At 28.7% G+C, this 26,444-nt stretch overlaps 1 protein-coding gene across 3 annotated transcripts; it reads right to left on the bottom strand.

Annotated features, from left to right (window-relative positions):
- Nucleotides 1-442: 442 nt before the first annotated feature.
- LOC113378188 (glycine-rich protein 3-like) lies at nt 443-15,810 on the bottom strand. Of its 3 annotated transcripts, none has more exons than XM_026618719.1 (3): nt 9,807-10,004; nt 2,093-2,336; nt 443-561 (listed from the first exon to the last, which is right to left on the bottom strand). In XM_026618719.1, exons 1-3 carry the CDS (start codon nt 9,843-9,845, stop codon nt 557-559), a joined length of 288 nt encoding a protein of 95 aa, XP_026474504.1. In that variant the 5' UTR covers nt 9,846-10,004; the 3' UTR covers nt 443-556. The 3 variants fall into 3 exon arrangements, with proteins under 3 accessions (XP_026474504.1, XP_026474506.1, XP_026474505.1); XM_026618721.1 differs by lacking the exons at nt 2,093-2,336; nt 9,807-10,004 and adding exons at nt 14,242-14,500; nt 15,702-15,810 and having other exon boundaries at nt 493-561; XM_026618720.1 differs by lacking the exons at nt 443-561; nt 2,093-2,336; nt 9,807-10,004 and adding exons at nt 12,593-12,693; nt 14,242-14,500; nt 15,702-15,810.
- Nucleotides 15,811-26,444: the final 10,634 nt, after the last annotated feature.

Here is a 26,444-nt window from a genome sequence, read left to right as displayed (position 1 = left end):
TAATGGTCACAAAAATTCACTCAATTTTTAATTTATAAATACTTTCTATGTTTCAGGGTTTTAGAATGTCAAGAAATATTAAAAACAAACTAGAATTGTATTAATACCTGTTTACACTTTTGTTTGTTTTTAATAATTCCTGATGAAGATGACATCCCAGAGAGATATAAGTAAAAATTTAATAAATTTAAAAAATGGGATTTAGTTACAATATATATATATATATATATATATATATATATATTATATATATATATATATCTTAGAAATATGGACATAAGAAATACTTTAATTTAAATGTATATATTATTTATATAAAAATTACAAATACGTATTCACTTAACAATCAAATAAATTAATAAAAAAATATTAGCATATATTAACGCGGTTTAATATATAATAATAAATACTTATTAAAACATATATAAAATTATTAAATATATGGTAATAAATAATTATTAAAAATAATAATTTTAAAATTAAACTTATCTTCTAGAGAATAATGTCGTCGGGTATCAGTGAACATGTCTTCATATGGAGTTGATATTTTTGGAAATTAACCTGAAATAGAATAAAATTAACCAGTTATTTATGCACATAAAAGAACAAGATTCTATTAAAAATTTACTAATGTCATTCTAAGTATTATTCCAAAATTAACAAACTCGTTTCATATTAGATGCAGAATTAATTGCTGATGTCGCATGATTATGATGTTTGATTAAAACTATTTTTAATTTAAATTTAAAAAATAATATTAACTGTTTGAATTTTCTAATAGAAGGACTTTGACAAATAATAATAATAGCTATTGCTGCATCTCTGAATAAATCTAAAATTAATTTACATTTATTACTTTTTCTTACTCTTTTGATAAAGTAATAATGTTTATAACGGAGTTCTTCTATTAAGAAATGGTATAAATATAGATCTATCATCATCTATCATAATACATTCAAAATATATCCAGATAATCATGTAAGATTTAACACCAGTTAGAAAATAACGCAATGGCGTGTGTAAAATAAAACGAGCATCACGCCAGGTGAATATAATGTTAATTGTTGTATAACAGCAAATATTGTAATTATAAATTATCTCAATTGATTTTGAATATTTATTCTTATATACCAGATATCAGCCACAATTAGACTGGTGAAGAATTGCGACAATAGAAATCTTAAATAAATAAAATATTGAATATATTTGAGATTGTGGAAATCTGAGGGACATTCCACAATTTTTTTTTACTAAAAATGTTATTAGACTGGACCAAACATTATATTTATATATGTTGTTAAATTGCAGTAAAAAATCTGATCCATCACTAAAGTTGTTACACGTTTTATAAAAACCGTGAACAGCCAAGGAGCTTCTATTTAATTAATGTAATTATATTGCTATATTATTGATTTAAAATATATAAATATATACGATTAATGCAAAAATCAGCTAAAATAATGTCGAGATAAATAGTAAGTAATATTAAACCAATTGGAGATAATATAGAAACTAATATGAGAACATTTTAAAAAATAGCTAATTTTTAGACACGGTTTAGTGGCATTCAGTTTTACTTGCGATAGAAAACTTTAGTTATGCATTTGTGTTTAAATTAGAGTTATGGCTATGTTACTTAGCACAAAGTTAATCAACTTACCTTAGAGTAAGTTATAGAAATCGCAAAAAATCGAAAATGAAAATTTACGTTTTAATGGTTTCTGAACACTTTGGCATACCTACCAATGGATGTATGTGTGTGCGGATACAAATTTTGCCGACGATTTCGAGAACATTCAACCAATTTAAATGATTCAAAAAAAAAAAATCGATTCCTATTCCGATTTGAATGATTAAAAAAACATTTTACTTGTATTGACGAACTGAAGAACTGATTTAACTATTGAGAAAGCAGATCTATCTAGGTTTCAAACATCAAATGAAAAAAGTGAAATAATGCCATCTGTCGGTCAAAAACGATATTGGACATATGCACATCAACGGCAAGTTCCAGCAAATTGCCTTAAGGCACGATACCACGCACCACTAGTTTTTATTGTTATTCAAACTGTTTGTAGTAATAAATTTTTACCATGATAACGCCTGTCTCGGTAACGGTTAAGACCGTCGCCACGGTAACGTCCGCCGCCTCCGCCGCCGCCGTGGTAACGATTGCCGCCATAGTAGCGTCCGCCGCCGCCGCCGCCGTAGTGCCTCTGAGCCGTTTCGGCGGTTTCCAAGTCCAGGTGAGCCTCTGACCCGGGCACTGGGCTGTCTGGTGTCTGTGCATGAATGAATACTGCCATCAGCATCAAAGCAAGGAGTAGGAAAATGCACTGAAAAAAAGAAAATGACATTAAATTTTAATTTTGTCTAATTTTTTGCCATTTGACCCCAAATTTTGACTTTATATTAGTGTTCAGCGGTAAAAACTACATTGGAAAACATATACAGACATAATACAGATAATAATAATACAGACATTTTTTATTCTTCTGCGTAATCGTTATAAATGGTATTTAGAAATGATAAGGAGAAGTAGATGGTTGTTAGTAATTTTAGTAAAAAAGTAACCATTAAAATGAATATTTAAGTCGGAAAACATTTACTTTTTGTATTAGCAAGAACGAGAGCTTCAAAAGTCCAACAAACTATTGAGCTAACTTCTTCATCGACGTGGCTATATAAATGGCAACCCAAACGGTTTCCCACAAAATTGTTATTACAATTTCTGTGATACCGATGATTTTTTTATACTGTTTTATACTTTCTATACTGTTATCTATATTTCCATATGAAAAACGATGTGTCAACGTTGAATGTCAAGAACAATCCTATCAGTGCTTTTCTTTTACAATAATTACATTATAATCCCAAGTAAAGCATATTTTCAAGTCTTGATCATGATTATATGATGATTGGTTCTGCTGGATTGGATTCATGGATTGAAAAAGTATGAAACATAAAAGAGTCATAAAAAATCAATTTTACTGCTTTCACTTTAAAATTTTTTAGAATTGATGACATTTGGAATTTGTTTTAAACGTTATATCAAAATAATAGATATATATGTACTGTATAAAATAAATATGATTATGAAAGCGTATAAAATTTTGTTATATGGAGTATTAATATTCCCTGGTGCCTACTAAATAAAGTTGATGCATAAAATTTATTTTTAACCATTATTGTATTTTACTAGTTTGAATTATGATTATATCGTTAAAGATTTTAAAATAGACGAAGTAGCTACTTAAAATTGCGCACTGATGTTTCCGGGCAAGTACTTATTATTAAAATACTATTTCTTGTATTCAAGTGATATTTCATAATATGTAAAGTTATATAAGTGATGCACATTGTGTAAATAACTGATATAATATTTTATGTACACAGTTTAGTTTTTTGATTGCATGAGAAATTTTTGCTAGTTCAAAAATTCAAAAAATTGTTATAATAAAAATTAATATAATTTTAACTTAAATATTTTTTAACCACTACTATTATTACTATTTTTTCAAATATAAAATAAAAACAATGTATTTTATTATTTAATAAAATTAAGTTCCACCCACCTTCATTGTGTCTTGTTTAGCTTGAGCCTTGCACAAAATGAACCACTATACAATACTTTATTGTTGTTCTATGAGCTGTCGAAAGCTTTTCTGTCAATTTAAGTAAATTTGTACCATCTTATATACAGCTAACAAATCACTCAAAACAAACGAGGTTTACTTCGTCGAAAACAAATACATATATTTATCACCAGAGTTGATCATATCATATGGCAATTAATTGCACAGCGTCATATTGCGTCACTCATATAGGACGTCTGTCTAGGAATCCAAGGTAAGAGAATTGCTTATTTTTTTACTCTTTGTCTGCACATACACGCATTGGGGGGTGAGCTGGATTTACAGTAGGGGCAATCGGGGCTACTGCCCAGGGCGGCAAATTTTTGGGGGCGGCAAAATTTGGATAGTGAGAAAAAAATTCTATACAATGTAATCAAATTTTTTTACCAACATTTTTATATTTCAAGAAATATAATTAACAAAACATAATACGATTGCAATGCAAAATTTGGGTTGAAATAACCGATTATTAAAATTTATTATTTTGCTTTGCCTCCCTCTCCGAACGTAAATTATCAAATTGGTTAATAAGTTATTAAATTTGGCAATTTGGCTAATATAAAGATCCGTAAACAAGCTGAAAGTTTAAGAAAAATATTTATTTCAGTTCTCGAGCCCTCTTAAAATGACGAATTTGTGCACTTCCAAGTTTATAGCGTCGAAAAAAGTTTAAACTAGTGACTCATGGCATTGTGCCTTAAGACAAATTATTAAAATATCCCGTACTAAAAATTACATTTTATAAAAAGCTTTTCAACTTTTTGCAAAACAATCGCGCTGCGTAGCTGTTTCAGAGAAGAAATATCGAAACTCAATTACCATTTTTCGTAATTGCCTTTGCCAAAAACTAATCGGCACGTCTCCCCATTAATACAAATCTAATATTTTTTAATTATTTAAGTCGATTTCGGGAACACGGATCAACCGATTTAAATGATTCAATTCCTATTTTTAAGGAGACGTGCTGATTAGTTATTGGCCAAGGCAGGTCCAACTGTTTTGACGATACGGGCCAAAATGCCAAAAATGATAATTCAGTTTTTGAGAAAAGAAGCGTCCAATATCATTCAAAAAAATTTACAGAATAAATAACTGCTTAAATTTGTGGGAGGCAGGTTTAGCGGTTTCGATAATCCAATAAAAAAAATGGTAAAAGAAACATTTGGTGGACAAAAGTGATCACAAAACATATGCACATCAAATTATCAGATATTTTAAAAATATGTTAATAAGTATAAATTTTGTTTACATTTATATGCGTTCTGTAACATTGTTTATCCGTTAGACTGCGACGCGGCGTTTACGCGCTTCTATATTTTGTCCCTACGCAGATGAAGCAGCGCGATTGCTTTAAAAAAAAGTTCGAAAGTTCGTAAAATTTCAGGGATGGGGCGGCATTTTTGTCAGTGCCCCGGGGCGCCAAATTTCTAAATCCGGCCCTGGGGGTGACAATCACTATAATACATTTTAACTGATAATAGATAAATTACATAACATTTTTGTTAGGTAATAAAAGTCTGCATCTGAATGAAATTGGTACTTTGTAATGAAGGACCACTAATTAGACTATATGATCTAGTGCTAAATTCCAAGCGTGCATAATGTATATAATAAACGTCTCGATTTTTATATTTTTGAGAGGCAACCCAGCGGCTAACCTCTCTTCTTTTATATATGTAGACTATATATAAGATATGTCTATTTATTAGTGTTGGCATATAAGTGTTGCAGCAATGCCCGCGAAAGGCCATTTGTACTTCAGATTATATTTGAGAACTATAACTTCAAGTGAAAATTTGACAAATACGTGATACCGAGCTGCCCAAATTAAGTCACAAAACTTTCAAAATTGCATCAAAATGTCTTTCAAAAATTTTCAAAATAAATTAATATGCACAATTGTTTCATCAAGTCTCAAAATTTTTGATAATTTTCAAAGAATCTCAAAAATTGCACCAAGATGCCAGTAATTTTGTAAGATTGTTAGAATGAATAATATTTTTGGTACTTTGTTCTAACTTAACACAAAAATATAGTGTTGTCAATTATGTATAATAAATTAGCATTGTATGAACGAAGTTTATTTTCAGTAGTTCAACCTTTCTAATTTGACTACCAATTTGACCTTTAAATTTAAGATATAGGTTCAACTTCTTGACGTAGAGTCAGAAGTATTACTAATGTATTATTTTATAAATCTAGAAACGTTTTGTTTCCTCAAAGGTCCGTTTGATTGAGGTTCTTGTATCCTATATTGTACGTGTACCTAAATCAAATCTGAGAATGACATCAACAGTTCGGAATGCAGGATGCATTCAGGGGTAATCTATCTTTATGTATATATACATCCCACCATGACTGTAAAAAAACGTTATTGTCAAGACATTTTTCAAATTCCTTTTCTCATTATAAAAGGATCCAGATTTACAAGATTTATTAGACCTAAATAACAACTATTATTACTGCTTTGAAATTTTGTTCTTATTTTAGAATAGCAATCAGAACTTAACGAGCCAATTCAGCAGTAAAATAGACCACAGCTATTTTTCATATAAAATACTACTAAAAACTGTCCAAATGCTATGTATTTGCTATGCGATCAGAAGTTCACACAAAAATCTAACTTTTAGCACGTATTATTATGCAACATCAGAAAGATGCATTTATAATGAGATGAGATGATTTTCATTTTTGAAGTTCAAAGCAGTTCACACCAACCACATAGCATTTTGATAGTTTGTAGTACCATTTTATAAGAAAAAAACGCAGCGTAACATAGCCTTGCCATAACATTGGTCTATTGTATGGCAGAATTGGTCCATAATAGTTCTGAGTTGTTTCTAAAGATTCCTATTATAAAAACACTTTTAAAAGCACTACTTAATACTTGTTACAGCTACCTTTAATATATTTTCCTTGCTATAATCACTCAAGAATTGATATATTATTAATTTGCTGTAGCAATGTCAGAAATAAAACTATTTTTACATGGAACTATATTCAGATCTATATTTTTAAGTGAAAGTGAAGTGAAATACTACTTGATATCACGCTGTCCGTGGTGGGTAACCACCTGAAACATTGTGGTTACAATGCTAAAGATCTTATAACAGAGCCACAACTCGCCCATATGGAAAAATATACAACATGAATATACAAACATAAATATATTTTTAAAACAGATTCAAAATATCATTACCCTTTAAGTTTGAGATGTTATGCAGCTTAGTAAATTATATACATTTTTTGTAAAAAAACTGATTGATATGCAACATTTGCTAATCTAGATTAAATTTTATGTTTTCAAGTAAACACATCAGCGTTTGTTTCATTTGTACACATACTATTAATACATTTTTATGTTTAATGATCTATACATACATACAAATCTAGTTTTATTTAGTCTTTATATAATGTTTTTTAAACTTGCAAAATGCTATAAAATGTCTTATTTTCACATACTACTACCAGTAACACCCATCACTAACCTATATGGAATGGATTTATCTTTTTCCAATACCTTTTCATATTTATTTCATATAAAAGTAGTAAATAAATAGATTTAAATATCTGAATTGAGATAAAGTTATAATTATTAACATACTAGGTATGTTGTATGTGTAGTATATATGTGTGTGCATGTATGTGTATGTGGAGCATTCTTGTGTTTATAATTTTATGTGTATATTGTAGTTTATTCATTTTTGTAAAATAAAATTAAATTTTGATTAAAATATAGTACAAAAATACAAGGCGAACCATTGGGGTTTCCTTCTAGAAAATGCCACTGTTAATTTCCAAATCAATTACTCAATGTCTATCTATAGATATAGTGTGATATGTAAATAAAAATAAAGTTATAATAATGCAATTCAGACTAGTCGCGTGATAAGATTAGATATCTGCTAGATAGATATTTATATTTTGAAATCCACGGAAGAATTTTGAATTTTTTTGTAATTTTAGATTATTATTCTTTAATTAAATGAATACACATGAAGAAATAATAATTAATAACCTGGTTACTTAACAGCGAGCTATCTTAAATATACTCAGCAGCACTGATTTTAAAATTTTTGCAAGCATTATTAACATTTAGAAAGGTTTCAGCTCGAATATAAAAAATATGTAGTTTTTGCCATAATAAATTTTATATATTTACGAAATTAGAAAATTAGTTGGTAATTGTAATTATAAAAATTATGAACTCGAATTTCTATGGCATATCTAAATTTTTGTAAGATTGCCATTTTTTTCATAAGCTTCAAGATGTTTCACTTTCTTACGTAGAATTCAAATTGTAATTATTTAACTTATCGAAATTTTACACTATCTGTAATATATTTTATTGATAAAATTTAATAATTGTTAATATTTTACAATAGATACAATAGATTTTAAAATTAATAGATGACTAAATAAATAATTTTATTCCATGATACGGGTTGCCGCCGAATGTTGACGCGTAACGTTTGAGGTTTATTTGCTGTTGCCGCCTTACGTTTGTTGCCGTATACGCAATTAATAACGTTCTAAAATAAATGCTAATTTTAGCAAAGCCGAGCCATTTCATTCACGAGGGTATTCCTCTTTGATCAAAGTGACTCACAGATGCATATTCATTACGTGTCATTTTTTGCGACACGGATTCAATTCATTACATCTGTACCTGACTCGAAGCTGGAGTAAATCAAATTAAAGATATTTTAATGGAATATGGAAACAAAATATTTAAAGTTTGATATTAGAGACGGCGATAGACTCGGTTAATATTCCAAAATTATATGTAAGTAGTATGGGTCGTGTAAATGATTTCAGCGTGAACAGTAACAAGAGCATCATGTCAAATATTCAAACTAGTGGTGCATGCCATCGTATCGTGCCGTAAAGCAAATTAGTGTAACATCCCGTACCGAAAATATTTCTTTTTAAAAAAGCTTTAAATTTTTTTGAAAACTGAAGAAAATAATTTGAGAATTTTGAAATTTTTTTAAAATTTATTTTTTTGTATTTCAAAATTTTTAGAAAATTTTGAACTTTTTTTAAAGCAATTTTAAGTCTAATGGACAAATATTGGTAGGGAAGATATAGAAATGTAACAAAATGTGTACTTATTATTAAAATATCAGATAATTTGAGGTGCATATGTTTAATGAAGATTTTTGACAGTCAAACAGCATTTTTTTTTTACTTTTTCCATTAAATCTCCGAAACTGCTAAATCTGCGTATCCAACAATTTAATTCGTTTTTAATTTTGCCAATACAAATAAAATGTTTTTTGAATCATTCAATTCGAACGGTCCGTTCTATCAAACACTGAAATACTATTTTTGGCACTTTTTGCTCCGTATCTTCGAAACGGATGGATCTGCCTAAGCCAAAAACTAATCAACATGTCTCCCCATAAACACAAATCGAACATTTTTTGAATTATTCAAATCGGTTGATCAGTGTTCCCGAAATCGCCAACGAAAATATGTATCCGCACACACACATACATTAATCCATTTTTTCTAACATTAAGGTATGTCACAATATTCAGAAGACCTTGAAACAAAGAAATAATTTGCTATAACTTACCCTATGGGAAGTTAAAAAAGATTTCTAGTTTTTACATGAAGCTATATACGTATTATTTATTATACTTGTTTTTAAGCTTATCTACTCTTCAAAAAATGAATGCTAATAGAATGACCTTTTTTGTATTTTTCTTTCTCGACAAATAAAACAAAATTTTGGCCAAGATTTTTTTGAGAATTTTCAACCTTACCCAAATGCAATATCAAACGTATTATCATTACTATTATTTTTAATGGTCGTTCCTTATTTTTATGTTTTATGAGGTTATTAGATAGCAATCCATCGATTGCCTAATTAAAATAAGATATAGTTTATTATATTATAGATTATAGTTAGAATTCTAAACGCTATTATATGGCCACTACATCGTACTACGTCTTACAAATGGCGATATAAACTGCAGCTATGCACAAGAAAGGCAATATTTACTTGAAATTATATTGGAAATGTATATACTCAAGTGCAAATTTAACATCATGCTACCTATATCCAGCTACGACAAGATTAGAATATTCCAAGCATAATCCAAAACAACTGGAGAATCTACATCAATTTGCTAACGCAATGTAACAAGAATTAAAAGAACTCACCTTTGTAACAATACACAACATAGATATGACCTTGACCATAAAGTTAAAAGTCACAAGGTTCCAAATGCACCCGATCGAATATCACAGAATTTGCACTACTCACATCCACACAGAATTATTTTGAACGAAAGCAAAATTTTACGTAACTATATTTTAATGTTCACTTCCAAAAGGTCACCGGCAAAAGAAACTCTGCAATACCTGTGCTCCTGTTTTTATACTTTACCTAAAATTCAAAATAATTTGCTATTGGTCAAATAAAAAACAAGGACAAGTGTAAATTTTATGTTGATATGAAATAATTGTCACAAGTATTATTGTGATTAAACAATTTTGAAGCATGAATCGATTTTAGGTTCATCCAGCTGGTCGAATAGTGATTCTTATGCAATACCTCATTAGAACAGTAAAACTTGTTGAAGCAATTATCGAGTTCTAATTATAATATATACTAGATCTGCACAATATATAAATATATATATATATATATATATATATATATATATATATCTAAATTAAATTAATATTAGTACCGTATTATGAAGACCATAATATCCAATCTCGATCTGATTTTGCGGATATATGAACTGGTCTTAAATATAGGAGGTTTTTTTATTAAAACTTTTGAAATTATTCATAAATGGCCTACGTCACAATTTTAAAAATAAGTTTGAGATGTTCTTCATTATAGGTCATATGATTATTAATTCTACAAGGTCGATTTATTCAATATTACACGCAAAATATGAAATAAACTCTTATTGTTAGATGATTAAGCATAATAATTAATGACAATTTGAAGAATAATGATAATTTGAAAAAAAAATGAATTTATAAAATTCATAATTGTTGCACAATATATTCAACGTAACAATTTTATGTGATGTCTTTATTTTTATATTAATTTTTGGTTTCATTAACATTTGTAATTACCTGGAAGCATCAACCATTTTACAATATTTCCTCAATTGACATAGTTAATTTCATTTACTATTGTAACATTTATTACGACGTAATCATAATGTTCTGATTTCAAACTTGTTTTTCGAAACAATCTGATATCGAGCAGTAGTGATAAACATTTTTACTTCAAAACATAGATGATAATAGTGGGCTGTATCTGCAGCAAAAAGACCAATGATATGGCAAGACCATGTTACGTAGTGTGTTTCATATAAAGTGGCATTAAAAACTGTCAAAATGTTATGTGGTTGCTGTGCATTCAGGCGTTTTAGATAAAAAAAACCTAATCTAGAACATGCACTAACGTCAAAAAAGAATGTTATCGTAACTGCTTCTTTCTGATGTGGCATAATAACATATGAGTGAAGTTACATTTCATGTGTAAAACGCCTGATCAGCATAGAAACTACATAGCGTTTTGATAGTTTTTAGTACCATTTTATAAGCAAAACGCTACGTAACACAGCCTTGCCATAACATTGGTCTAATTTACTTCTTATGTTTCCAAGTAAAGATAGTCGTTTTGGACATTACTGTGTCTAAAGACAAACATTATCATTATTAGAATTTTTTTAAGAAAATATTATATCACTTTAGAAATAAAAAATCATCGGGTTTCTTTCAAAAAAAAAAAATACGTACACGCATAAGGAAAGATGTGATGATCTTTCATGGCATTGATTGTTGCTCAAGTTCTGATTGTTGTTTGAAAAGAAAACAATAAAAAATTATATTATAATATATTAACAAATGTATAAATAAATCTGCACATATTGATCACTCGTCATAGTATCAATATAGAGATTGTAATATAATATGGATATTTTATCCATGTCATTAGGTATAAAAAATTACAGTTATTTTGTATTGAACCTTTAGTGTAAGAGTCTTCTTTACTCCCGATTGTTATTTTTATATCTGATCTGTCTATTTTTCCAATTTGCCTACAGATATTCATCATTTAAAATTGCGTTGATTAATATAATAATAACGCAATTATAAATTTGTTATAATCATTGTTTTCTGGTTTTATAATTTAATCTCGACAAGTATTTATCACCCACTCAATTATATGCAATTTTTCAATATTTCATTAGAATATGAGAATAACATAATTAATATGGCAATTGAGATGAGAAGATCTTGCCATGTATTGTTGTGTAAGGTCGCGTATTCTTGTTTTTTTTGTTTACATATTATTCATAAATTCTTTTAGTAATTATTGATTAAATTTTTTATTATTGTTAATTGGATCTGGTTGTGGTGATAAATCATATATGTAATAGATAGTTTTATTATGTTCATTTACAGAGGATAATAAAATGCATATCATTGTTTCAAATTGAACATTAATAATATTAATAATATTTACAACATTTAAAGAGCATTAATATAATTTTGCTCAATATATGAATATATAAAATATATTTAGATATGTGAAAAATATCTATATTGGCAATTTAATTAGCAATTATTTTATTGGTAATTTATAGGTAATAATTAAATAGAAATTTTATATGAATAGAAATAGAAATCATATATGAATGAAAACTTAGTTCAGAGAAATAAAATCATATATATATATATATATATATATATATATATATATATATATGTTTCCTAAAAATATGAGAATATAAGAAATATTTTAATTTAAATGTATATTTTATTTATATAAAAATTACAAATACGTATTCACTTAACAATCAAATAAATTAATAAAAAAATATTAGCATATATTAACGCGGTTCAATATATAATAATAAATACTTATTAAAACATATATAAGATTATTAAATATATGGTAATAAATAATTATTAATAATAATAATTTTAAAATACTTAAACTTATCTTCTAGAGAATAATGTCGTCGGGTATCAGTGAACATGTCTTCAGATGGAGTTGATATTTTTGGAAATTAACCTGAAATAGAATAAAATTAACCAGTTATTTATGCATATAAAAGAACAAGATTCTATTAAAAATTTACTAATGTCATTCTAAGTATTATTCCAAAATTAACAAACTCGTTTCATATTAGATGCCGAATTAATGGTTGATATCGCATGTTTATGATACCTATTGATATTGATTAAATTCATTTGATTAAAATTATGTTTATATCAAATTAAAGTATTACTATCTATTTGAAACTTATGTTACAAATGTCTTTGACTAACTATATAAATCCAACTTGAAACAATAATGCTTATAACGGAGTTCTTCTATGAAGAAATGGAATAAATATAGATCTATCATCATCTATCATAATGCATTCAAAATATATCCAGATAATCAAGTAAGATTTAACACCAATTAGAAAATAAAGCAATGGCGTGTGTAAAATAAAACGAGAACCGAGATTTCTCAAACACGCCAGATGAATATAATGATATTAGTCTTATAACAGCAAATATTGTAATTATAAATTATCTCAATTGATTTTGAATATTTATATTTATTGGTGAAGAAATGCGACAATAGAAATCTTAAATAAAATATTGAATCCTACATCCTACAAATTGGGTCAATCTGGGCTACGGCGAGGATATAATGATTTTATTACTGAAAATGTTACCAGGCAGGACCAAACATTAAATTCATATATGTTGTTAAATTGCAGCAAAATATCTGATCTAGCACTAAAGTTTATTCACGTTTTACAAAAACCCAGAACGGTCAAGAGCTTCTATTTCATTAATATAATGGAAAAATTAGGTAAAATAATGTCGAGGTAAATGGTAAGTAGTATGTAAACCAATTGGAGATAATATAGAAAATAATATAAGAACATTTTAAAAATAACAAATTTTTAGACCCAGTTTAATGGCATTTAGTTCTATTTGCTATGGACCACCAAGGTTTTCTACACCTAATTTATGAATTTGTGTTTGAATTATAACTGGTTGATTGATCACATAATGGAGTTATATATGTTACTTAGCACAAACTTTCCGTAGAGTAAGTCACAAAAATCGAAAATGAAAATTTTTGCATATCTGTACGTTTTTGAACATTTTGGCATACGTACCAATGGATGTACGTGTGTGAGTGGGGATACAAAATTTGTCGACGATTTCGAGAACACGGATCAACCAACGTAAATAATTGATGTAGAAACGTGATTATTTATATTTGGCCAAAGCAGGTTCGACCTTTTCAAAAACACGGGGCAAAAATGCCAAAAATGGTAATTCAGTTTCTGAGCGAACGGAGCATTCGAATTGAATGATTAAATAAACATTTTACTTGTATGGACGGACTCAAGAACTGATTTAAGTATCGGGTGGGCAGGTCTAGCGGTTTCAAATGATCAAATGAGAAAAGTGAAAAAATGCCATCTGGCGGTCAAAAATGATTATTAGACATATGCACATCAACGGAAAGTTCCAGCAATTTGCCTTAAGGCACGATGTCTTGCACTACTAGTTTTTATTGTTATTCAAACTGTTCATAGTAATAAATATTTACCATGATAACGCCTGTCTCGGTAACGGTCACCATGGTAACGTCCGCCTCCTCCGCCGCCGTGGTAGCGGTCGCCGCCACCATGGTAACGTCCGCCTCCTCCGCCGCCATAGTAGCGTCCGCCGCCGCCGCCGTAGTGCCTCTGAGCCGTTTCGGCAGTTTCCAAGTCCAGGTGAGCCTCTGACCCGGGCACTGGGCTGTCTGGTGTCTGTGCATGAACGAATACTGCCATCAGCATCAAAGCAAGGAGTAGGAAAATGCACTGAAAAAAAGAAAATGACATTAAATTTCAATTTTGTCTAATTTTTTGCCATTTGACCTCCAATTTTGACTTTAGATTTGTGTTCAGTGGTAAAAACTACATTGGAAAACATATACAGACGTAATACAGATAATAATAATACAGACATTTTTTATTCTTCTGCGTAATCGTTATAAATGGTATTTAGAAATAATAAGGAGAAGTAGATGGTTGTTAGTAATTTTAGTAAAAAAGTAACCATTAAAATGAATATTTAAGTCGGAAAACATTTACTTTTTGTATTAGCAACAACGAGAGCTTCAAAAGTCCAATAAACTATTGAGCTAACTTCTTCATCGACGTGGCTATATAAATGGCAACCCAAACGGTTTCCCACAAAATTGTTATTACAATTTCTGTGATACCGATGATTTTTTTATGGAAAAATACTGTTATCTATATTTCCATATGAAAAACGATGTGCCAACGTTGAGTGTCAAGAACAATCCTATCAGTGCTTTTCTTTTACAATACTTACATTATCATCCCAAGTAAAGCATATTTTTAAGTCTTGTCGATGATCATGATTATATGATGATTGGTTCTGCTGGATTGGATTCATGGATTGAAAAAGTATGAGACATAAAAGAGTTATAAAAAATCAATTTTACTGCTGTCACTTCAAAATTTTTTAGAATTGATGACATTTGGAATTTGTTTTAAACGTTATATCAAAACAATAGATAATAATATGTACTGTATAAAGTAAATATGATTATGAAAGCGCATAAAATTTTGTTATATGGAGTATTAATATTCCCCGATGCCTACTAAATAAAGTTGGTGCATAAAATTTATTTTTAACCTTCGTCTATTTTAAGATTTTAAAATAGACGAAGTAGCTACTTAAAATTGCGCACTGATGTTTCCGGGCAAATACTTATTATTAAAATACTATTTCTTGTATTCAAGTGATATTTTATAATATGTAAAGTTATACAAGTGATGCACATTGTGTAAATCACTGATATAATATTTTATGTACACAGTTTAGTTTTTTGATTGTATGAGAAATTTTTGCTAGCTCAAAAATTCAATTGGATCAATATAATTTTAACTTGAAAACGAATTAAATTTTTTTAACTACTATTATTATTACTATTTTTTTAAATATAAAAATTAAAATATTTTTTAATATTTTATAAAAATAAATTCCACTTACCTTCATTGTCTTGTTTATCTTGAGCCTTGCACAAAATGAACCACTGTACAATACTTTATTGTTGTTCTATGAGCTGTCGTAAGCTTTTCTGTCAATTTGAGTAAATTGGTACCATTTTATATACAGCTTACAAATCACTCAAAACAAACTAGTTTTACTTCGTCGAAAACAAATACATATATTTATCACCAGAGTTGATCATATCATATGGCAATTAATTGCACAGCGTCATATTGCGTCACTCATATAGGACGTCTGTCTAGGAATCCAAGGTAAGAGAATTGCTTATTTTTTTACTATTGGTCTGCACATACACGCATTGGGGGGTGACAATCACTATAATACATTTTTAACTGATAATAGATAAATTACATAACAATATTGTTAGGTAGAGCATAAGAAACTGTGTGCTAAAAGTCTGTATTTGAATGAAATTGGTACTTAGTAAGTAATAAAGGGCAACTAATCACACTACTATCACACGTTAAATATGTACATGATATAAATAATTGTGATCCAGTTTTCATATTTTTGAACAACAATCCAAACAGCATCTTCTATGAGCTGTTTTTGCTATGGTACATCCTAACCTAGAATATTTCTAGTAAGAGCAACCAAGCAGCCAACCACTTTTCTCTTATATATGTAGATTATATGTTAGATATGTATTTCTAATAGTGTTGGCGTATGAGTGTTTCAGCAAAGTCACGAAAGGCCATTTGCACTTCAGATTATATTTGAGATCTATAACTTCAAGTGGAAATTTGACAACATACAACATGATACCGAGCTGTCCATGGTTGAAATGGAACCAAGGATTGGTTTGTTATAGCTCACTGCATTCTTTACTCATCACGGTCTCAATACAGTTTGTCAAAACTCATTGACTTTTTTATGTTTCAATAGCAATCAGAATTACTTAGAATTACTTGTCCTATAAGCTGTTGAAGACTTAACCTAATAATTTAAGAGAGGCAACCCATCGGTTTATTCTCCTATGTCTGCGTATCATATTAGATATTAATATTTAATAGTTATAGGTGTATATTGCAGCTATATGCAAGAAAGACGATTTTCACTTAAGATTATATTTAGTATATATAATGTCAAATAGAAATTTGATATCTTGCTGCCTGATATTGAGCTTGACCGAAGCTGGGATCAACCCGGGACTAGTTCATGCTAGCCCACATTTTCAACCGGTTACGCCACGGTAGACTTCTTAAAATTTTTCTTTCAAAAAATTCAATTTTAATTTTTTCCTAGATTCAGATCTGTACGCATTTACCAAGTACTGAGCGAAAATTCCCCCTTTCCATGACCTATTAGTGTTATTGTTTTTCAGGGTTTTTCACAAGATATAGCTTTAATTGTTTTAATGTGATTTACATTACCTGTTAGATGTTATTATTTTTTACGTGAATACCAGGAATAAAATTGTTTATCAAGCCAATTAACCATGCGTTGTTTGTTTTGATTAATCGTAACTTGTTAGTTAGTTCTAGCTGAGCGTAGGAAGAGGCAGACTTACGGTCGCTGCGGCGAAAATAGTCCAACGGATTTGGAATTTGGTAAGTGTTCTTATTATATTAATATGAAAATTATAATTACAGGTAAATTTTAAAGGGAAAGTAAGGATTTTAAAACTTCTTTAATTTTTCACACATTTGACTCATAATACTATGTCATTCTAAGTGGATATGAATTTTTTTTTTTAAATTCAATTAAGATATTAATGTGAAGTATATAATTTACAAGTAACTCATTCGCTAATAACTTTATAAATATTTGTTTTTCTGAGAACACTGAGTAACCGATCCATCCAAGGCAAATTTGAACTCTCCAGAATAATGTGTGTATAAGTGAATACAGAGTCCGAATTTGCCTTAGATGGTCGGTTTCTTAAAGAAAAATTATTTAAAAAGGTAAAAATAATTTTTTTAAGGTATTTGTATGTCTGGAAAAATAAAGATACTTCAAAATACCTTCTCGTTTTAGGATCATGTTATGCCTTATAAAGTTTTATTCTTACATTTTAACACCAAAGTGAACTTAATTCTTACTTACACACACACACACACACACACACATATATATATATATATCATTACAATAATTCTAAGGTAAAAAGTGAATTCTTTCAATTTTCAACTAATTAGTGCATTGTACAAATTAGGGTTTGTCGGTTTTCAAAAACCGGTTTTCTACTAATTAAAATTAAAATAATTTTGGTTACTATCCATAAAATTGACCAATAAATAAATTTTGTCAAATACTGCTTCAAATCGCGGATGAATTTTTGTTATTACAGAATATTTGAGCAAAAATTTATTTTCTATATAAAATTCGAAAACCGGCTAAAACCGGTTTTTTGGTAGAATTAAAATTCGAAACCCGGTTTTCTGAAATGTCGATTTTTTATAAACCCTAGTACAAATGTATTAAAATATATTTCGAGTGTTTTTAATAGTTCCTGAAAATGGTGACATTCCATATACGTATAACATAATATTTATAAACGAAAAATTAAGTAAATATTTCTTAGAGAAAAAAAAGGTTTCACCATTGAGCTGAGGATAAGGACAATATTTCCGTAGCGTCGAAAAACTAAAGAAATCTTTGAAATTTTTAATTTCATCAATGATATAAATAATACTTGTTACTAAGTACTGAATCCATATTTAAATTGCGATGATTTACAATTTACGATATTAGTTTCTAAAGGTAAAAAAATATTTTTTTTAATATGACAATGGAAACTTTTTTAATTCTATGCAACAAAGTAAGCAAATGGGTAACGCATAAGAAAATCAGGTACGGAACCCTAAGAAATGTGTTTACAAAAAGCATTCACGGTATTTTTTGTAATATTTAAAAAAAATATAATAATTATATAGAAGAATTCGATAAAATAATAAACCTGTTACATCAACTTAAAAAAAATATAAAAACTTGGTTTTTGCTTTGTGTCTTGGTGTGAAGCAAATTATAATGATTTATAAAGAATTATAATAAAATAACAATGATATTTTGATTATGATTTTTGTTGATATTTAGCAAGAGTGGGCAAGACTGGGTACGGTTGTGACAGGGTACGGTAGTGATAGTCGTCATAACAGCCAAACTATACTGATTTTGAGATAGGGTACAAAGTGATAAGAGATGAAGTATGTTTGTTTGAAAAAGTTTATATAATATTACTGGTTTGAGTGAACGTCCTACATGAACATAATCTGTATGAACATAACCGTATTGCTTTTAAAAGAAAAGTAAGTTTTTTTGTTTTTTGTTCGATGTTACATATGTCTGAGTGTCTGGCAATAAAAGTCGTTATAAATCATTTTGGTGTTTATATCTATTGTTTTTTAACCAAAGCTTATGCCTATCACAACCGTTCTGTGGATACACTTTTCTTAAATGATTTGATCTTATGACTAATCAATCGTATTTAAGGACAGTATTACAGTATTTCCATAAAAAAATGTTCAACTTTCCATTTAATTTACTTTTTTTCAGCTAAGCACTAAATTATTGCAGATATAAAAGTGGCACAACCGTACCCAATGTACCCTAATCGTTTTTAATTGAAATATCCAATGCACATAAAAATTTACCAAACAAATCAAATTGTTCTCAATCGATTTAAGATTTTGTAATTACATCATAAATATAATAATTAGTAATTGACTCTTTATTTGTTCTAATTATGTTCAAATTTAAATATTTCAGAATCAAAAACTAAATGTTTTTTGATTAAATCTTGATATTGATTATATATCATAAAAATATTACTTTGTAGGTGAATTTTACGTTGTAGAATTAATGATAAGCGTAGAATGCAAAGTTTAGCATAATATATAAATTAATTATAGGTTTGAAGTGGTTTTACTAAACGCAAATCGATTTTAAAGTATAGAAATATCAAGATTATTTTTATTGCTAAAAACATATCTGCATTTAAAATCATATATGGATTAATAATAATTCGGTAGTTGGAAAAATATTGTTCTTGGATTTTTGAATAATTAATAATGCATTTTATAGTTTTAATTTATTTTACCATATCCTCAGTTTTGTATTTAATTTCGCGTTTTACCAGCGTTATCGAATTGGATCGATGGTTCAATTACTGTACTTAGGAAATCAAATCAGGAAAAATTATCAATAATTTCCATGTCAGTAGCTATTAAGTTAATCAAAACGAGTATCCACAGATTATATGGATGGAGACATAAATGCTTAATCAATCATAGAGGTAAATTATATATTAGATAGGAATTTACTAAATGTACTGAATGATAATTGCAAATTTGTTCAGAGCAAAATTATTGGAAAAAAAATGATAAATGTACTTTAATCAACATTAACGAATCAGATCGAAACCGATACTCATCATTTTAAAGAATGAGCAAAAATATTCGTGGAACAAAGAAATTATATAAACTAATTTATCAATTCATCCGAAACAGTTGGACCTGCCCTTGTCAAAATATTATCAGCACTTCCCCCAACTAATTTGTATCCGCACATACATACATTCACATATTCTAAGAAAATGTTTAGGAGTCTTTAAAAATTATATTAATTTAGATTTAAGTTTTTGTTATTATATCGGTTAGGACTTTAACGTCAACATATTTTTTTATATCTATAAGCTTAACTGAAAATTGATATCTAACTGGAAGAAGAGGGTATCCACGTTATTTACTACTATTTTAATTATTTTTAACATACAAGTCGAATAAATGACTTTTTGCCATAAACGACAATAACTATTACAAATCAAACTAGTAGAGAGTGGCATTTTACCTTGTGACAAGTTGCGTGAACTTTCCGATAAGTGTAAATAATCGATTTGATGAGTAATATTTTTTCGATTTATATATGATCCACCTATTTTTCTATCTCTCTGCCTGACTATTACCTTTTACCTGTTTACCTATCTACCAGTCTGCCAGTCCATCAGTTTGACCTGTCTACCTGTCCATCTGCTTATTTGTCTATATGTTCATCATTGATGTTTACCATTCTACGTATCCACTTGTTTACTTGTCTACTTGTCTGTCTGTTTACCTGTTTACCTGTCTACTTATTCACCAACATACCAGTTATCTGTTCGTCGGTCTAGCAGTCTATCTGTCTACATATCTCAGTTTTACTTTTTTACCTAATTACCTGTTCACCTATCTAATTGACTAGTAATTGAATGCTTCGTTTTCTCAAAAACTGTTTTTTTCGTACTTTTCGCTCTATATTTCCCAAACGGTTGGATCTGTCTTTACGCAAAATCAATCAAAACGTTTGACCGTCAACATTAATCAAATGTATTTTGAATCAATCTAATCGGATGCCCCGTCTTTGCAAAAATTGAATTCCCATTTTCTGAAATTTTCTCTCGAAACGGATGGACTTGTCTTTACCAAAAACGAACCAGCACGTCTCCCCATCGAAACGAATCGAATGTTTTTTGAAAATTTGATATCGGTCGATCCGTATGCCTGAAATCGTGGAATAAAAAAATTATCCATACAAAACATACACACATACATACATACATATTTTTTATGGTATGCCAAAATGTTCAGAAGGTCTTGAAATGTAAAAATATGCAAAAGATATCATTTTCGATTTTAGACGATCACTATATTTGGGGTAAGTTATCGAAGTTAAAAAATAATTTCAAAAAACAGTGCGTCTTTTCGAAATATAATATTAAACATTAGCATTTATACGAAACTATTTTTGATGTATTTTTTTCTTTAACGGAATTAAAATAATTGCCCTTATTTTTCATCCACCATTCTTTTTTAAAATATATACACTTCTAGAGTCGCCCCATAAGCAAAATTAAGTATATGAAGAAAACCTGGAAGTATTATTTCTTTAAAATTTGTTTAGCTCAGTAAAAGGAGCGTACGTAATAAGAGTCTTTAATATGAAACTATTTATGCAAAAGCTCATTGAAAATGTAATAGCTCTATTGAAAATATATTGCAAGAAGCAATTCAATTATATGAAGCAATTACGTTCTCTGGGGTTATTATGTACTTAATTATTATTAAACAGCACAAAAAATTAAAAAAAAATTTAGTTAAAAACTTAAAACTTTCTACAATAGAATATATGAAATAACAAATAAAAATTGATGAAACTATTTCCTCCTTCTTACATTTATGTAATATACGTATTTTTGCACTGAAAATAATATAATTGTAATTTTATACATAATTTCACAAGGAAAAAATTATTTAGTATGAAGGAAAAAACAAAAAATTAACTAGCTGTAAGTGGAATTCTGTCTTAAGGCAATTAAGGCATCGTGCCTTAAGGCAAATTGCTGGAACTTCCCGTGCCAAAAATTATTATTTTTTTAAAAACGATTAACATTTTTGCAAAAAATTTTACTTCGAAAAAATAAGATTTTTTAGAAATTTTAAATTGGACAAAAAATTACTTTTTTTTGAAAAATTTTTTTTTTTTAAAAAAAATTTTAAACAATTTTTTTTATAAAAATTTTTTTTTGGAAAAAATGTTATCTTCATTTTGATATATTTTGGAAGATCTGAACTTTTTTTCAAAGCAATCGTACTGCTTTAACAGCATAGAGACAAAATATAAAGCGCGTAAGCGCCGCGTCGCTGTCTAACGGAAAAACATTGGTACGGAACCTACAGAAATGTAAACAAAACTTATACTTATTGTTAAAATCTCAATAAAATATCTGATAATTTGATATGCATATGTCTAATGTCTAATGATTATTGTTGACCGCCAAATGTTATTTTTTTTTAGTTTTTTTTACTAGATCTCTGAAACCGCTAGACCTATCTTCATGAAAATTTGATCAAATCTACATCTTGTTAATACAAGTAAAATGTTTTTTGAACTATACAAATCTCTTAAAAACTGAGTTACCGTTTTTGGTCCTTTTTGCCCCATATCTTCGGAACGGCTAGAATATTTTTTGAATTATTCAAATTGCTTCATCCGTGTTCCCGAAATCCGTGTTCCCGACGAAAATTTGTATCCGAACACACACACATGCACGCACACACACACACACACATACATCAATTTTCTCCAAGGTATGCCAACATATTCAGAAACCTCTGAAACGTAAAAGATATATAAAAATTTTCATTTTCGATTTTTTTGCGATTACTTACCCTATGGAAAGTTAATTATAAATAAATCAATCTATCATCTCCAGAACATTAACAATCGTCATTTCATTTCGAATCAAATTCAAAAAAAAAAATTGTTGCCAAATTTACACAAAATTGAAAAAGTGCTCCCGCATAGTCACAGTCTAAACGCATTTGCAAATAATTCTGTGCGACATTTTCACTTATACTGTGCTCATCTTGGCGGCATTTTCACATTTTTCAATAATTTTCACAAAATTGGAAAAGTGCTCCAGTACACAAACAGTCTAAACGCACTTGGGTAAACATTTGTACCAGAGTGGCGCTTAGACTGTGCTTAGCTTGGGTGATTTTTTGAATTTTTAATCCAAAATTACAAAAAAAAATTTTTGAAAAAAAAATTAGAAACAAAAAATTTTTTTTTCCAAAATCAATTATTTTGTTGAAAAAAGCAGAAAGTTCTTTGAATCATTTAAATCGGACGCTTAGTTCTCTCAAAAACAGCCATTTTTTTTAAATTTAGCTCTGTATCTCCGAAACCTCTGGGCCTACCTTTGCCAAAAACTAATCAGCACATCTCCCTATCAATAGGAATCGAATGTTTTTTAAACCATTCAAATCGGTTGATCCGTTCTCTCAAAAACTCGCTTTCTATTTTTTGCACTCTTTGCTCCATATCTCCGTAACGGCTGGACCTGCCTTTGCCAAAAACTAATCAGCACATCTCCCTATCAATAGGAATCGAATGTTTTTTAAACCATTCAAATCGGTTGATCCGTGCGCCCGAAAACGTGGACGAAAAAACGCGGACATACAAAACACACACACACACATCCATTTTTTCTGAGGTATGCCAAAATGTTCAGAAACCTTCAAAACGTCGAGAAATGTAAAAATGTTTGATTTCGATTTTTGGACGATTACTATAACTTACCCTACGGGAAGTTAAAAAAAGATTTCTTGTTACTAACTGTTATTTAATGTTGATCAGAGCATTTCCAAATATATCTTTGATGGAAACTTGATCTTTTAGCTTATCTTTTTTTCTTCGTCCCAACTCTTATAAAGACAACATAAACATCGTAGTACCCAATGCTGAAATAAACATCAAAAAGTTGAATAATTAAAAAGCTAATAAATTCAAATAATTTTATATGCTACGATATAATTTGAAAAATGCAAGCAGCATGAAGAATTAACTTCTAGATTTTGTTATAAAACATTTTCAGAAAAAAATGAAATAATTGAAAATATTTTAATTTATCGCTGGCATAAATCTGACAAATAAGTAAAGAAATTTAATTGCATTTAGAAATATTTTTTTAGCAGAACAGTAAGTAACTTTATCACAGCAACCAATGACTTAATATATTAGTTATATATGATAAAATTTTATATAAATCGTTTCAACAGAAACAGTTTTTCTACGAATTACTACGAATGCAAGGTGAGAATAAAACTAATATATTGAAACCACACTTTTTATATTTTTTTCTGGCTTATAATATATAATTATAAAATTATTTTGATAATAAAAATTAATTTGGATTTAAATAGTCATGATTTTGTCTAAGATTTTTGCATACAATAATGTATGCACTTTTTAATTTTAGCTATTTATAATAGCATTTACAATCAGCTTTTATTTAAATACCAAAGGTGCTTACTATCTTAATCATCTCTTGATTTAGAAGGGCTCTTCTGAGCTTTTGGTTCATCGGAGTCTTTGTACCAGTCTTCACTGTAAAAATAGATGATCACAAGATAAGATGATGTACACTTAAAAGTATATTAATATTAATCTCATGTTATATTGATTTATAATATATTATTTAATCAACTTGTAAAAACGTAAAAATTTGAAAAATATATATTGGCAGTTATAAGCAAAAAACTTTGCAGAATATTAAAGAAATTGTAGCTTACCAGCCGGGAACATTTTCGGGAGCATCACACCTTTGAGTTTCATCATTGTATACTTCGCCAACCTGAGGAAATTCAGGAAATTAAAAAATTGTAAAGTTGCTAATGTATTTGCAATAAATTAATATAATTAATTTAATATAATAAGCCATAATTACAAACCTGGCATCCTAAATCTCTAGGTTCGTTTCCATTTAAACACACGTAGAATCGTTGGCAATCAGTTGGATGGGCGTATTTGGGATGAGCTTGGACTTGTCCTAAACTGTCTGTTTGCACTTCATCAGGGCATTCGAAGCCGTCTTTTAGTTTCTCTAAAATTTAAGAAATACATTAACAAAAAATACTTACTAATTTACAATAAATATATTTATGTACAAATTGTCAAACATTAAAGTTTCATTAATAGTATCAACACCATATTTAAGAAGACTAAATCGGTATCTCGGCCAAATGATGAGAATTAATAATTGGTATATCAGAATTTTTTTCAAAACACCTGCAAAATGATGTATAAATCGTTTAAGTACCAGGGAGGAGCCTATTATGTATGCTAGAACACCCATACTGATATTTAGAATTGGATGCAGAAACATAGCAGATAGTGGAAGTTGAAAGAACTATTGCATACAATTAAAAAGTGAAGAGAAAACTGGATCGGACTCAAATTGAGAAAATAGACTCTTTCCAAGATGCCATTGAATGAAAAATAGGACTGAAACTGTACTTTTTTATTCTGTCTTTTATTTACAACTGTTCAGTTAAGGACATTTAATAAATTTGTGGAATTTACAATTGTAGGCAGTAAAGGGACATTGTATACTAAAGGGGCATGTTGGAAAAACAACTCAATAGTTATTTTCCCATTCGATATAATATTCATAATATTTATTGATAATTATATAAATTTTTACTATTTACTTATAAAATAATTTCTTATAAATTTGAGGACATTTGAGCATAGAAACTGAAGTTTTAGAAGTAAAAACTGAACTTTAAGCAAAAAAGGGATACAGGTAAGTAAAATGTAGTGTTGTGACACTATGGTCTTGGATTCATAAATAGCATTTACAATATACAAAGTAACAGCATTGATATTAGTAATTATAACGATGATATTTTTAAATTCCTGTTGGGTAAGTTATAGAATTGCAAAAAAATAAAAATATTTATCTCTTATTTATCTTTACATTTGTAGCGACCCTCCAAATGACCACCATAGGGATGGCAACCAATGGTACAATGGCCAATAGAAAACGTCTACGTTGTTTAGGTTAGGGTATATAACCCAGACCCATTACCGAATACTATTCGCTTATCACTTGTATTGTGACAATATTACATGTAGTGTAAATACATTATTGTAATCAATGTATGTTTACCTACACATTTTAAGGGCTTATGAACATTTGGAATATTTTAGAAAAAAATTATGTGGTGGATCCGCGCTCACGATTTTGAGAGCACACATCAACCGATTTGAATTATTCAAAAAACATTTGATTCGTTATTGATAGAGAGACGTGCTAATTAGTTTTTGGCAAAGGCAGGTCGAGCCGTTTCGAAGATACGAGGCAAAAAGTGCAAAAAATGGTAAATTAGTTTTTCAGAGAACGAAGTGTCCGATTTGAATGATTTAAAAAGCATTTCACTTGTATTGTAATAAAAAATTATT

Source organism: Ctenocephalides felis, unplaced genomic scaffold (assembly GCF_003426905.1).
Source record: "Ctenocephalides felis isolate EL2017-DRISC unplaced genomic scaffold, ASM342690v1 CF-g0.4_SCAFFOLD_01886, whole genome shotgun sequence".
Lineage (NCBI taxonomy): Eukaryota > Metazoa > Arthropoda > Insecta > Siphonaptera > Pulicidae > Ctenocephalides > Ctenocephalides felis.
The sequence above is the reverse complement of the archived record's forward strand: the minus strand, read 5'-3'. Positions and strand labels throughout refer to the sequence as shown.

Bases quoted from the DNA above. Each gene is read 5' to 3' on its own strand.
- LOC113378188 (XM_026618719.1), bottom strand. From the start codon at position 9,845: ATGGTCAAGGTCATATCTATGTTGTGTATTGTTACAAAG. The intron at 2,337-9,806 runs GTGAGTTCTTTT...TCTTTTTTTCAG, and splicing joins TGTTGTGTATTGTTACAAAG to TGCATTTTCCTACTCCTTGC.